General features: G+C 35.2%; 1 protein-coding gene and 1 long non-coding RNA gene across 14 annotated transcripts in view; both read right to left on the bottom strand.

The window, feature by feature from the left end:
• CEP128 (centrosomal protein 128) overlaps nt 1-15559 on the bottom strand; it is a 408542-nt gene that overhangs the window by 326517 nt on the left and 66466 nt on the right. For 12 of the 13 annotated variants that reach the window (XR_004286107.1, XM_032344800.1, XM_032344799.1 and 9 more), the window contains 2 exons: nt 3932-4018; nt 1295-1369 (listed from right to left, as the gene is read on the bottom strand). Coding sequence is in view for 12 of the 13 variants with exons in the window: in XM_032344800.1 (XP_032200691.1) it covers nt 1295-1369; nt 3932-4018 (162 nt within the window). In the remaining variant the exon portion in view is untranslated. The remainder of the gene's footprint in view (nt 1-1294; nt 1370-3931; nt 4019-15559) is intronic. The other variant, XM_032344794.1, reaches the window with a different exon arrangement.
• LOC116591682 lies at nt 5593-14594 on the bottom strand. Its single transcript, XR_004286119.1, has 3 exons — nt 14583-14594; nt 13160-13164; nt 5593-5820 (listed from the first exon to the last, which is right to left on the bottom strand). It is a non-coding gene; the product is annotated as an uncharacterized LOC116591682 (long non-coding RNA).

The following is a 15559-nucleotide window of genomic DNA, read 5'->3' as shown; positions in this document are numbered from 1 at the left end:
TGTTATTCATCTCTGTTTCTAAAAACTAGCAAATTGCCTAGCACATTTCAGATATGTCCCCAGGAACCATTAAACAAATTAGGAGTCTCAAAAAGACTCAATTAAAGTCACAATGACAACCTGTACAGAGTAAACTTTTATTTCAAAAGATGAGATCAGAAATCACCACAAGTCAAAGCTCAGGGGAAAAAAAATTAGAGTGCAAGGGACTACAAATATAAACTTTCAAAAATGAAAGTTCAGACTTTGAATGAATGGCTGCAGAACAAAGCCAGTGAACATTTTTAAAGGTTTTGCAAAAAAGGTATTATGGTGTATTTTCAGCACTAATTGTCAAAATGTTTAAGCATCTATGATGCCTGACATCTTTGCATACCTAGCAGACTACATAGCAAGTTACATAAGCCACACCTCAGAACAGAGAAAGGTATGAGTGCGGTTTATATTAAACACAGGCAGAGAGGCAGTTAGAAACCTATATGCCCTTATCCAATGTATGTATGTAAGTTACTGAGGTTTAAATAGCAGAAGCACCAAATTCTCATTATAGGCTAAAGGGTTACAAAAATGTTATGTTTTAAAATTAAGCTTTATCTGGGGCGCCTGGGTGGCTCAGTGGTTAAGCTGCTGCCTTCAGCTCAGGTCATGATCTCGGAGTCCTGGGATCGAGCCCCGCATCGGGCTCTCTGCTCAGCAGGGAGCCTGCTTCCTCCTCTCTCTCTGCCTGCCTCTCTGCCTACTTGTGATCTTTGTCTGTCAAATAAATAAATAAAAATCTTTAAAAATAAAAAAAAATAAAAATAAAATAAAATAAAATAAATAAAATTAAGCTTTATCTTTGGTTAAAAGGGACAGGTAGCATCTTGAAAACATAAATATAAGATAGTGCAAAGTAACTTGAATATGTAAAGGTCTGTTTCATGTATTTTATTTCTTCCTTCACTCTCCAATGCCTCCTTGAATAAAATTAAGCCTCTGGGAAAATTTTATCTTACACATCCACTCTCATTTTAATGTGGTTAGGCTAAGAGAGATAAATCCTAAATTGGAGCAGCAATCAGCAAGACACACTAGCACAGTGGGAACTTGGTCCGTGTTTTGTACCAGCTTGTTCTGACTCATCCTGAAAGGATTTCATCCTCTGCTTATGTGTTTTAATATACATTCCTTAGGAGAAAAAAAAATTCTAGACCTTCGTGGGTTTTTTCTACCTTTCACAAAGACATTTAACAGAAAAGGAGACTCAACCTTGATTTAATTTAAAAGCAGATTATCATAGCTTGCATAGACTTACCTGATGCAGAAGTGTTTCTCTGCTGCCTTCTGACTGATTCAATAACCTTCGGGATACCTCTAATTCCTGTTCAAGCTAAAGTTACAACAAAGGATAAAGAAAAATATCCAGTGGAGCAGAAAATAACTAAATTATTATGGGCATAGTTTAAGAGGAGAAAACTGGAGAATTTTTCAGAAGATATTTACAGCTAATATGAAAAAATAACTTGCTATCAAAACATCAATGTCTCCATGAAAATGTTATTTGCATAACAAAAAGTGAACCAGATGAGACCTCAGGGGATCAGTTCCATCTCAACTATGACACTCTCTTCCTTAGGTCTCCTTTCTAGCATCTCTATGATAAGGGCTTTATATTAGACAGTCTCTGAGATTCTTTCCAGTTCTAAATCATTGTAATCTAAATTCCAAAGCAATTTTGTCCTTTGGTACATGTAATGTCATATGAACTGAATTAGAATAAAACTTGAAGGACCCCATATGACTAAAGTATATTTCATCCAACTGGTGATTTTGTATATTCTTAATATTCCAATATTCCTAATATTTCCCATTATTCACGACATTCCTAAAAGTAAACACATTTAAGATTTCCTTAATAATATAATCATAAGATAAATATTCACAGAAAATGTGCTAGTTAGATGACCAAACACCTGAAAAGTGTGAATGTGCCTAGCTTACTACAAGTTGAAAATATAATGATGTGAAGGGGAGAAGAATATGCCACCACCCTCTCTGTCCTGCCCCAAACATGCCTCTTTGGTGTAAGGATTTTTTTGAGCTGAAGAGAATCAAGACCCAAAAGACTCAGGAAAAGCTTTTTACTTATCCGTTATTTGCATTAAAGAATTTAGAGAGAGAGTCTGCACTAGAAAGAGTGCTATTACCAAAGATAAGTTTTTATATATGGAAGACTTATCTGTGAAACAAGGCAAACATTTGTTGACCAAACATTTGCTCTTCTCCTCTTCCTGTGATTTGTCTTTCTCCCCTTTGAAGCCCAAGACCCTCTGTCCCATTTCCTCAACTCAAAATGGTATATAAGCCTCAACTGCCTGTCTGCCTTTGAGCTCATATTTTTATGCAGCTCCTATAAATGCAAAATGAGATTTTTTCTCTTGTTAATCTATTTTATGTCAACTTAATTATGAGACCAGCCAAAGAACCTGGAAGAGTAAAGGGAAATTAATTACTTTTCACCCCTATAGACTGGACATACATTTGTTAAAATTCCTGAGATTACATATGCTAGACATGCTTGCATCTTTTAACAGTAAGCTCTTTCGTGAAACCACAAATTTATATTAAGATGTTATTAAGCGCTTAGATTTGTGATAATCATCCTAAGTTATCATTTCATTTGACCAAACTACTACCCATGTATTAGTCCTTTAAATATTGTCCATGGGGTAGGTACAGCAATTGAAGAGTAGCACAGAGGGGCACTGTAGTTCTGGATCTTCACTGTGCAGACGGTAATATGAATCTATACATGATACAACTTCATAGAAACATGAACGAGTGCACAAAAAGTTGGTGCAATCTGCATAAATTCTGTGGATTATACCAAAATCAATTTCTCCGTTTGGATATGGAAGGACAGTTATGCAAAATGTTACCACTGAGGGAAAGTGGTTGAAGGGCACATGTGCCCTCTCTCTACATTTTGTCTTGCAACACCTTATGAATCTATATAACTATTTCAAAATACTTTTTAAATTTGGTTATATAGGTTTTTAAAAAAAATTATACATGTGGCCAATAAAATATCATAATCTAAAAAAAGTAATGTATATATAGAATCATAGAAACCACACAAAATACTATCTCACTTGTCTTCTAGTTTCCCTGGAGAAATAAAGAGGGAAGGAATCAGACTTCAGTTAAAATATTTTCAAAATCTACCAAAGCCCACACTGGTCATGCTCCCTGGATAGTATCAGAAGCCTCAACTCCTTAAGGGCAAGCATGATGGCCTGACATGACTTGCTAACCATAATGGGAGCATGGAAGCATCATTTAACTAGACATAGGTTGGTGAAATAAAAATCGAGGAGGTAAGGTCGATTTATAGAGTGATACAAAGCAAAGAACATTACATCAGGGGCAATTTTTATTTTATCATACGTTACCTTGGGCTCATCCTTAAATCTATTCATTTGCAAACTGAGAAGAGTCGGCTGTCCTCTAAATGCTTAACTCTAACTTGGTAGGCTCTATAGATTCACAGACATGAATATATGTCAAAAGTTCTTAATATTTAATGCACCTATTTTCTATGATGAAAATGAATATATTCAAAATACCCACCCTTTAAACAACAGATCTTTCCTAAATAACCCTGCAACGAAGTCAAGCTCCCTAAATGTTCCCTGGTAAGGAATGATAAAGTTCAGTTGCCCTCTTAGAAAGGGAGTGGCCAACTGACAAGGTAGCAAATGACCTATACATGTTTCCCAGAGCAAACAGCAGAGAACAGCGAGCCATCAAACCAAGCAACTTCATATCAAAACATAAAGCCTTCACTGTTCTAACAGATGATCTCAGGGACAATTTTCAAGGCACTCAACAAGTATCACTGGCCCCATTTCAAAGAGCATTACTTTTTGAAAGATAACTTTCAAAATCTTACTTGACTCTTCTCAGTTTCAGTCTGTTTTATCTTGTTTTTCATGACTCCTTCATTTTCATCTGCTTTAGCTTCTTGTTTCTTCAATGCCTAGAAGGAAAGATATGAAAAAATATGTATTATTCCAAAACACACATAAAACTGAAAGACACTATTAGGATTTATTAAGAAAAGGGGGGAAGAAGATGATTATGAGTTGTACAACATATTCAAAGGAATTACAACTCTCTCATACACAGAAGTCATAAGAACACTTCAGCAGTGATATTTATTTTTATATATCAAATATAAACTACTTCTTGATCTTTCTAATCAATTTCCACTTAGTTTCACTTTGTCCCATCTTTGGGTATTTTGTTACACATTTAGGGAGTAGAGACAGCTAACAATTTTCTTGGAAACAAAGCTTACTTCCAGGTGAGATAATGTATAAACATCATATTATCTGTTCAACTATTTAGACATAATAAAAATTAGCTCACTAGTTTTTCAAATTCTGAAAAAAAAATCTTAAGATAGAAACATGCTTGTTGCACATGTATTACATATATGATATTTTATTGCTACAAAGAACTGGCTCTTCAAACCATTCCTCACAAAGAGAAAAGAGAGCATTCTTTTTCTACATTTGTCTCTCTTTAATAAAATGGAAAAAGGAACTTCAAGAAAATTCAAATTTCAAAGGGTAACCAGAAAAATGGGTGTTTGGGTTTGCTATACATTAAAACAAAATTAAACTTGAGGAAAAATATATATGTACTTGCAGCAAACTTTCATGACATTTAAAAGACATTCTCTTTGTTTAAGAAAAAATTTTGATAATTCCAACATTTAGACTTAGCAAGGTGTATGTTCAGAGGACACCCAAATTGAGAAAAGCCAAATGCCAGAGGTCTCTCAACAAGATCTATGGTGCCCAACAGGAAAACGATTTTTAGACAAACAGCAAATGTGTTAAAAACCATTTTGATGCAGAGGCACTGGGTGGCTCAGTCAGTTAAGCATCTGAATCTTGATTTTTGCTCAAGTCATGACCTCAGGGTGGTGAGATCCAGCTCTGCCTTGGATCTCTGTGCTCAGCAGGGAGTCTGCTAGAAATTCTCCCCCCCTCCCCCGCTTCCTCTGCCTGCCTCCCACCCTCATGTGTGCTCTATTGAATAAATAAATCTTTTAAAAAACTTTTTTTGATGTAAATATAATCAGTCATATTCAACTTCCTTAACTTACATATTCAACAAATAACACCTAAATGCATTTACTATATGTCAGGCTCAATGCTGAAGCTACTAATATACATGCATATGAAATAACCATGGCCTCCTGTCAGGAAATTACAGCTCCCTCTCCCATGGCTCCAACTCTAATAAAAAGGAATTGAGTAAAAAAATCAAAGAGGCATCATCAAAATGAAAAATAATTTTGGTTTGAGTATAGTAATAATATTATAACACTTACAGTATTCACTATGTCCAAGCGTTCTTCTTCTTATATATTAAATACATCATATACATTGAACATATACATTTAATCTTTATGATGTGGGAAACAAACACAAAAGAAAAAATTAGATTTGCTTACTACCTACAGCCCACTGACAAGTTCTTGCAAAAGGCAGAGTGACATTCCTTTAGGAACCCAGCTGCCTCAATGTTAATGCTTTGATAAGAGCAAAAGGCAGTCTTTGTTTAACATTACCCTCACCCCCAGGATCCTAGAAGTCTACTTTAACATATAAACATTCCTCTGAAAAATTCCTTTATCTCTAGCCCCCAAGATATACATTAGCAATCATCCTCCAAGCATAGGACCCACTGATACACATCTGAAGGGTCTCATGACTGAGTTTTAAGTAAACAGCAATAAATGACCTCTTCCTAACAATAGCTAGCCTCCTCAAGGCCCTGAAAACCTGCCTCCAAAATACCTTGGAGGCTTGTGACATCCTTAACCTCCTTCCAATTTGAAAGTATATCGGCCACTCCTCATAACCCTGGTACAGCTCTTTCTACCATGAGTTCTGTCCCTCTACTTTAATAAAACCACCCTTTTGGGGTGCCTGGGTGGCTCAGTTGGTTGGGTGACTGCCTTCAGCTCTGGTCATGATCCCAAGGTCCTGAAGTCAGGTCCTCATCAGGCTCCTTGCTCAGCGGGGAGCCTGCTTCTCCCTCTCCCTCTCCCTCTACCTGCTACTCACCTGCTTATGCTCTGCCGAATAAATAAACAAAATCTATAAAAAAAAAAAACAAAGGAAAAACACCCTTTTGCACCAAAGATGTCTCAAGAATTCTTTTTTAGGCATCAGCTCTGAACCCCAACATTTCAAACCACATCATTTATAAATCTACAAGTTACCACTAAGCCAATTTTATTAAGAGGGAAATTGAGGTACAAATAGTTGAATTGTACTGCTTTTCAGGTAGTTATCAAATGACTTTGATGTCTGATATTTGTCCTTTCTTGTAAGGTCAGTGGAATTTGTAATAATATTTAACTCTATATGCTGTAATCTATTCATAGCAGAATGTGTTTATAAATTTTACCTGCATGAGAGTACCCTAGAAACCTGAAACTGACTGCAAGCTTATAAAGAGCCTGCAGGTTGACATTATATGGTGTCAGAACTGGGACCTGAAGGTGATGAACCCAGATGAACTAACAACCCCGGGCATTGTGTATGGTAGTCACTTCAGCCTCTTGCACCCTCTCTGAGTCATCTTTTTCCTTTTGGCATGACTGTTCCTAAATCTCTGTGAAAGGAACTATACTGGGTTCTCCTCATTACCCAAATGACAGCCAGATTTCAGGGGTTTGAGTCTTGGACATACATCTCACAACTAAAGATGGCTGTACCTGACATCTGGTCTTATACAAACCCTGGAGATTTTTCAATCAAATGGAAAAGAAGTAGCAGACATCAAGGCAGACTACTTCCACCCAATGCAAGTGAATTTCCATGCTGCTTTCCTCAGTCAATGGGCATGTGTAAGAGAATAAAAAGATACAAAGATGTTGTTGCTACACTTTTTAATCACTTCATAAAGTTTGAACTATTTCACTCCTCAACATCATCATCTCAGCCTAGCCCCATTTTGTTTTAAATAAGTTAAACAATTTGATTATCTTTTTAATATTTGTTCATTGAGCTATAAACCAGCCTGGGCTTTTCCATGGTGGGGGTGAGGGGATTGTTACAGGGAAGAGGTCCTCTGGCAGCTGGTAAGTTTCAGCAAACTATAAATAACCTGATTCTGGATTCAAACTCCTAAGCAGAAGCCACTTCAACTCAAAAGGAGAATGAAGCTCCATTTCCCAGAGGGAAAATATCAAAAAATGTGTGATGTTATGTTAAAAACAACTAAAGTAATTAACACTTACTTTGGTAGATACTTTGAGACTACAAAAATATCCTTAATGTTTCACCTACCAATTTTAACTCAAAGCCAGAGCAAAGATAACACTATCAGGTCTTTTTTAGCCTACAAAATTTCCCCCCACCAAAACTTATACTCTGATGCCACCAGATTCCTAGTAGGTTAACTCAGAGTTCAGTGCTCACCAGTATGTAGAACACTAAAACTCTTTGCATTTACCCCCAAGATAACTTGCTTACCCCCCAAAACACTAATAAGTGAGCTGGAATTTATATAAAACTATTATAGATCAATGGAGTACACTCATCAAAGCTACACCAAACACTGGTTATCCTTACATCTTCTCCATCCTCATTGTTTACTTTCTTTGCACCTTCTGGACCTCCCCCACAGCCTTCTAAATCTCCCTCTCCAGGTTATGCAGAGCAGCTTGCCTCTACTCCAGTACTCAATTTTGAACAGTTATACCTGTAACCACACCCAACACTCTACTTCCCCAACCCTGTGAAGACTTATCAGTTACCAGAACTCATTCCCCTGAAAGGGCAATGTGAGAAATTATTATTTTCATGCTCATACTAATAGATATTCAATCTTTATTTCTTATAATTAGTATAAATATTAATAATTTTACTTGATATTAAAGAAAAATCAATAAGCTGAACTTTAATTAAACAAATTGTGTTTTATAACATGGAATTATACCTTATAAAACATAATTCTTCTGAAAGTCAACTTTTTAAAAAAGCCTAATTTCCATATATGAGCTAGATGAATAAAAGAACCTCTAATTCTTTTGGATACCTCAGAATCTGCAAAAAAAATTTCCCTTCCTCCTCAGTTTCTACCTTCAACATCTGACCTATTGTTCATAATATCCCTTTTCCAAATATACACTTTTCAATTATAGTTGTACTTTGATATCCAAAATGTTATTTAATACCTCCCTTTTTTACTTCTCCTTTTACTCTAAGGATATATGTCTTAGAAAAAGTTAGTCAATGAGAACTTAAATCCTATTGTTTTCAGTAGAGGAGCAAAATGAGGTCCTAAGGAGCAACCTAAAGCAAATTACTATATTTCCACCATTTCATCTCAAAATGTCATTAAGTTTGAACATCATCTGTGCTTCCTACAGATCATCGGTCAGTAAACAAGTAAACACATATGCAATATTCTAGCCCAGAATATTGAACATATTTTCTACATTACCTAGTTTAAAATAAAAGACAAAGAAAATCTAACTCTTCAGACCTAGTAAATACATATTAATGCACTTTTACCTTCTAAAAACACAAATAACACTGAAGGAGAAGACTTTAAAAACTAACTGAATCAAAATTACAAGCTTTCTTTAAACCTTAACAATAAACTTTAACTCATATACTATCTTTTTAAGTATATAAGGCTGCACTAGATTTCTTTCCCATTTGATTTAGATCAAGCAATGAGAATTATATTAAAACGGACCCAGTAAAAGCAGTTATAAAAGGAGAAAAAAAATCACATGCCAATGAATTTCCATTATTATGTTATTTTGCTTTTTAAAGCTTGTTTTTTTTTTCCTTAAAAGCAGTTTAGCTATAAAGCTATCATGTGTCCTGCTCCAGGATTCAGACTGTCTTTTACACGTTTAAGATTACAGCAACAATGCTAAGCCTTAATAGTGCATCCCTGGAGCACATTTAAATCTTTAATAACAATAATTTTTCTTCTTTCCCTTAAGTGTGACTATTTCCATTAAAAAGACTAACACATTGAGTATCATACTACTGCATTTCTTTAGAGGTAGAGGATTCTGAATTCTCATGGTTAAATATTTTTTTTAAAAAAAGCAGCCTTTTCTTCTAGAAAGTAAAGGAGAAAAGGAAGATGTTTGAAGACATCTCATCGGACCATAAAAACTCCAACTTTGGCAATAGGCATGTTTATCAAGAGGATCTAAAAACACACTCAAAAATAAAGAATAGAGGCACCAGGGTGGCTCAGTGGGTTAAAACCTCTGCCTTTTGCACAGGTCATGGCCTCAAGGTCCTGGGATCGAGTCCCGCATCAGGCTTTCTGCTCAGTGGGAAGCCTGTTTTCCCCTCTCTCTCTGCCTGCCTCTCTACTTACTTACAATCTCTCTCTCTGTCAAATAAATAAATAAAATCTTTTAAAAAATAAAATAAAATAAAATAAAATAAAATAAAGAAAAAATAGGGAATTAAAGGCCCTTTGTTGACTGTAAAGGGACCAGCCAGCTTGGGTAAGAATCATGGAGCTGGAATGAAATAGAGGTAGGTCTATTTTAACTCCCACACAGGCCACTGAAATTTGGGGAAAAAAAAAAAAAAAAGATGAACATAAACTATCCTGTCTCATTCTAATCATTGAGCAGTGCTCCAAGTGCATGCCTTTGGTCACAAGGGCAAGAACATGTAGATGACTCACTGGTAAACCAACAAGACTATAGAAAAACAAGTCTGTTCACATGCAACAATAGGTCAGTAACATTACCCTTTAAAAGGTACAAATTTCCAAGTCAGATTTTTTTTCCCAGTAACAAAGAATAAAGTCATGTCACTGAGAATTAGAAAAGTATTGCTCTTACTATATATTATTTAAGACTTGATTTTTTTTTTTCTTAGCAGTTTTATGTTCATAGCAAAACTGAGAGGGAAGTGGAGTTCCCATATACACCAGTGTCCTCATACTCGTATAACTTCCCCATTATCAACATCCTTCAACAAAGTAGTACACATTTGCTACAACTGATGAACCTACACTGACACAATATAATCACTCATAATGTACATTAGGGTTCATTTTCGGTGCTGTGTACTCTATGGGTTTGAACCAATCTATAATGACAGGTATCCATCATTACAGTATAATAATATATTTTCATAGTGTATTTTCACTAAAAATCCTTTGCTCTACCTATTCATCCCCTACCTCCCAAATTCTGGCAACTACTAATCTCTTTATTGTCTCCATGGTTTTTCTCTCCCAGAATGTCATATAGTTGGAATCCTACAGTATGTAGTCTTTTCAGATTATTCTTTCACTTAATAATATGCCTGTAAAGTTCCTCTATGCTTTTTCATTGCTTCATAGCTCATTGGACTATATTTTTATAATTAAATTCTTCATGGAGGTACAAAATAAAAGTCAACAAGTATTTTAAGTTTTGCAATATAATGCAATTCTGATTGGAATTAGACCACATGAACTATAAAGCTAAAAGTTTATATTTATGGATATTAAAAATTTCTAATAGCTTTAAGAACAATTGTCATATTTCAAATCAAGAAAAAAACATTATTAAGTACTTAATATGTATACTTAATACTGTAATAAGAAACATATTTGAGATTTTTTTTTAAAAGACAGAAATCTGGTGTCTATTTCCAAAATTATCTTTTGAAAACCTAAATCACAACTCTAAAACCATCAAATATCAATAGAATAATACATATTTTGAAAAGGAATATATAAGCATATTGCAGCAGGATTTTATTGCTCACAACTAATACTACTCACTTAAATTAACATAGATTTTATTTCTGTCAAGCTCTGTGAATTTCTAAATTTTGTTTTTTCCTAAATCAAGTTAGAGATTCCTCCCACATGAGAACTAGCTAAAGTCATGGAAAATTTTAGCCTTTAAGTTCATCCAGTTGGGGATTATCTATGCCAACAAAAACCAAACCAAACAAAACAAAACAAAAAAAGTTTCTTTTCAAGGCAGAAAACAATGCATTCATATTCTAAATCCCTGAACCAATATCTAACTCAAAAATAGTTAGATTTTACTCAAATTATTCAAAGAAATTTATTTTTCAGCCATAACCAAGGAACAAAAATTCTATACAAACTACCACAAAAAAAAAAAAAAATTAGTAAGTTAAAGTAGAATTACATGATAAAGGCCAAAGAGAATCCAAATGTGATCATTACCTTTATAACACCATACAGATTTTTAGGCTATCAAAGGGAGAAATTCTAAAAACCTGCTGTCAGTTGAATTATGTATTTTCCAGATGGAAGTGGTAAGCATATTGTGTGTGGAGTCACAAGATACAACCATTCCTGTTTTTCAAAAGGCAGAGTAATATCAAGTATCATGTAGTTAAGTAAGATTTATCAGTAATTTAAGTACAATGGTATTACTTCTGATGGCAATTGTAATCCTTAATGATGTTCTTTAAAGATACCTGAGGTTTTGAAACATAAAACTCAAAGTTTCTCTTTGAGAATGGCCCAGATGTCTGTTTTTTTTTCTTTTTTGTCTTATGATAAGGTGTTAGTTTTTTCAGGAATCCAAAAAGCTTTTATAGAAACCATTGTGATAGGGTAGAGGGTCACGTATTACTGACCTATTTTCCCCAATAAATAGGAAACTTACTGTTTCTATTATGTCCATATTTATGGAGTCTGTGACTGGCTGGGGCACCCTTTGCCAACAAAGCCAACCAAGGTCATGGGTTCAATCACCATGAGAGCCAATTCCCTTTGCTCTGTTCCATGGTCATAGTCTTTACCCTAAACCTTAGCCAAAGGCCACATGGAAGACTAACCAGGCCAGAGACCCTGGATGAATCAGCAAGATCTACCAGGGCTATAAAAATAACACAAAAGTAAAAGCCCTATTGACTACTGTCAGGATTTCATTCTTCAAATGTTATTAAATTTGCCAGTCTGCAAAACAAAACCTTAATTACTGCCTACAAAGTTGGTTTGCTAAAAAGACATTCAAGTCTTTTGCCTTCTTTAATTCAAAAGCAACAATGGTAATGAGTATTATTCCCTAAAATGCCACTGCTTTTACTGGAACAGACTTTATTTTTATGCAATCTTTTACTTAAGAAAAATCTTGCAAGTAAAGTTAAATGTGAGCCCAACAAGTGCACTTTCCAGGATTTCCTTCAAAATCAAAAAGCAAAGGCTCTTAGTGGAGGGTCTGTTTTTATCTGAGTAGTTTCCTCTTTGAAAAAGGACACTCAGAGTTTTATTAGAAACCCCAAAGTAATATGATACTTCATTTGACTTTCTAAATACAGGACCACTGAGTTAGAATTGTTGACAAACAGAAGATCATAGGTAATTACAAAAATTTTATTTAAAATTTCTCAAGTTTAAAAAAAATAAGTAAAATAAAATTTCTCAAGTTTTATATGTATTTGAGTAGCATGCCCTTAAATATACAACACCCTTTCACTGTTTTAGAGTTAGAGTATGTTATTTTATGCCTTTGGATTTTTTTTTTTCACTATTTTCTAATCAAAATAAAACCGCACCAAGTCGATGAATAAGTCTATCTGGAGCAGAGTGGTCTCTGTTTACACAACATTACTATGCACTCAGTAGTTGCCCAATAAATATTAATTGATAATGATGGAAAAGGGCTTTATAAACAGATGGTCTAGGATAAATTCACTGGAAATGTAGATAGAAACATTACACTCTTCAAGAAAAGCACAAAGTAGAAATTAAACAAGTCCTACACTCAGAAAATCTCAGGCTATTGTCAGGCAGCTGTTCAGTCAACAAGAGCACAGACATTTTTCATCATCATCATAGCATTAGCTGCATTAAATGTCTATTTGCATACGCTGTTACACAAAGGGACTCACACAGATTCATGCTAGCCTTATTTGTTATAGTTTACAATGGTAACATTAGCAAGAACAAGTAAGTACACACAGCAAAATAAATGTGCTTAAACAATACTTTAAGATCTAGTCATATATGGTATGAACATAAAATGTATCAAGACTTAAATGCAACTCACAGCAGCAGTAAGAGTATTTATTCCTAATGCAAACCTCAACTATTTCCAAAGAGATTCTGAGGTGCTTTACAAGAACATCTACACACATGCTTCAAGAATAGGTGAAATAAAGAAAGGAGTCAGAGGCCACAATGGCCATTTTGGAGAAAATAAGAAAGGACTGTTCAAGAACCTAGAGAGCAAATATCAGGGAGGAAAAAAGTAGAACAAAAAAAATCCGATAAGGATTAACATCAGTGAGGTAGGAACTAAAAAGCTACAATCAAACTGATCAACCCAGGAAGGTATTTTGAAAAATACACCTTATTCAAAAACATTTGAATAATAAAAATTATGTTACATACATTGGAGGATTTTGGAGAAAGGTCGTTGAAATGAAAAGGTGAAAGGGGATAGAAAGTACACTGTAGGGCACCTGGGTGGCTCAGTGGGTTAAGCCGCTGCCTTCGGCTCAGGTCATGATCTCAGAAACCTGGGATCGAGTCCCGCATCGGGCTCTCTGCTCAGCAGGGAGCCTGCTTCCTTCTCTCTCTCTCTGCCTGCCTCTCTGCCTACTTGTGATCTCTCTCTGTCAAATAAATAAATAAAATCTTTAAAAAAAAAAAAAAAAGAAAGTACACTGTAAACACTTAATAATTAATATCCTTAGGTAGTATTTTTTAATAAAGTAAAAAGCCTAAGAAGAGATGACATAAGTATTATGCAGAAATGAGATTTTAAGAATCTCAGGACAACTGACATCTACACACCATCTCATAAAACTGCAACCCTCAAAGGAACCCAAAAACCTTCCCTAGCATGCTAACACTTGGCATTTTACTTGTCTTACGATGTATGATACAGTTCTAGATTTTCAACTTTTGTTTTGTCAATATTAAAGAGCAGGCTCCTGAAATATATGATCTGGAATATTCTTTAATCCAGCCAGATATTACTATCAATATTTCCCAATAAAGGAAAGGGAACATGGCTTGTGGAAACTGTCTATATGATATGCATGAACCACATGGGAAGTTTGCTCTGAGAACGGAAATTCAGGTACTCAGTGAGTACAAGGTTGAAAGAGACAACAAATAAGATCTCTTCCAGCTTCTCTTTTACAAGGAATTTTGGGGGAAAAAATATTTTCCACAGAAAAAAATACTAAAAGGATTTTAGTGTCATCTGAAATGATCAAAGCCTAATAAAACAGACTTACCGGTTAAAGCAGCAGGGGTGGGGTGCAGGATGCAAAGAGGTAAATCAAGAAAAAGACTAAGGAAGAAGATTGGAGAACATGAAAGGTCTTGGACCTGCGCATTTCAAGCTGTGCCAAATAGTGTTCAATCGGCTTTGAAAGACAAATCCCATAATAGACAATCATTCTCCTCCATCTATTTCCTTTTTATCAGCATGGTAACATTAATAGTTCTTTCACAACCTTACAGAAAAGTGTTTAACTTTAGCCTTGCAAAAAAATAAGTAATCCATAGGTAATAAACATAAAAGAGAGATGAAAATAATCAACATGGTATAAAATAGTAAGAGAACAATACTATAAATCAAAACTATAGTGAGTAGGAATTTAAATATCTATTTCGGGCATGGATTGGTAAAGTGCTTATCATGCAGCAATAAGCAATGGGGTAGAATCACACTCATTAAAAGAAATGCCCAAAATGATTTTAAAACACAAACTCTCAGCAAAATGCCACTTCTTCCACCCAAATTTTCCCAAATGGTCAAGAAGAGATAACTATTTTCCCTCTGGGCTGCTGTAAAGCCTATTTCAAAACTGAAATAACACCCTTAGTGAATTACAGAGATTGTTAACATTTCTTTCTCAGCTAAACTGGGAGTCCCTCAAAGTCAAGACCATGTTTTAAGTACCATTAAATCTCCAGTCCCCAGCACATTAACTGTCATACACTAAGTACACGAAGGTTTAGGCTGCATATTTTACTATGTATAGTTCTGACTACAGAGTAGACAATATTTATTCATCCTTTCCTCCAAGAAACACTTCTTGGGCCCCTATTTCATGCCTGCCATAGCTCTAGGTACTGGAGACACAGCAGTGAGCAATGTGCCTGCCTGAATTCTGATCAGGGGCAGACAGATGACCAGTAATGAAAAGTGCTAATAAAAAAGTAAAAATTAAAAAAGACTGTGAGTCAGTGTGGGGGGCGCAGGAGTGAAGAAAGGGTTTACCAAGGATAGTTAATAAGGCCTTGCTGAAGAAGGGCTCTGAAAGCCCTACCGAAAGATCTGAAAGATTTGAGGGTAAACAGCAAAGCAACTGTTTCCAGAGTTGAAAATTCCTGGCTCTGGAAATGGAAAGTGTAAATGTCCAAAAGCAGGAAGGTGCCTGACATGTCTGTGGAAAAGCAAGAAGGCAAGCCTAGTTGGCCTAGAGTAGACAAGAATGACAGAGAATTAAGGGAGTGGGTATGCAGGAACCATAAGTGAGGAGGCTTGTAGGCTGAGGACTTTACATTTTATTCT

Source organism: Mustela erminea, chromosome 5 (assembly GCF_009829155.1).
Source record: "Mustela erminea isolate mMusErm1 chromosome 5, mMusErm1.Pri, whole genome shotgun sequence".
NCBI lineage: Eukaryota > Metazoa > Chordata > Mammalia > Carnivora > Mustelidae > Mustela > Mustela erminea.
This window is presented reverse-complemented; position numbering and strand designations above follow the sequence as displayed.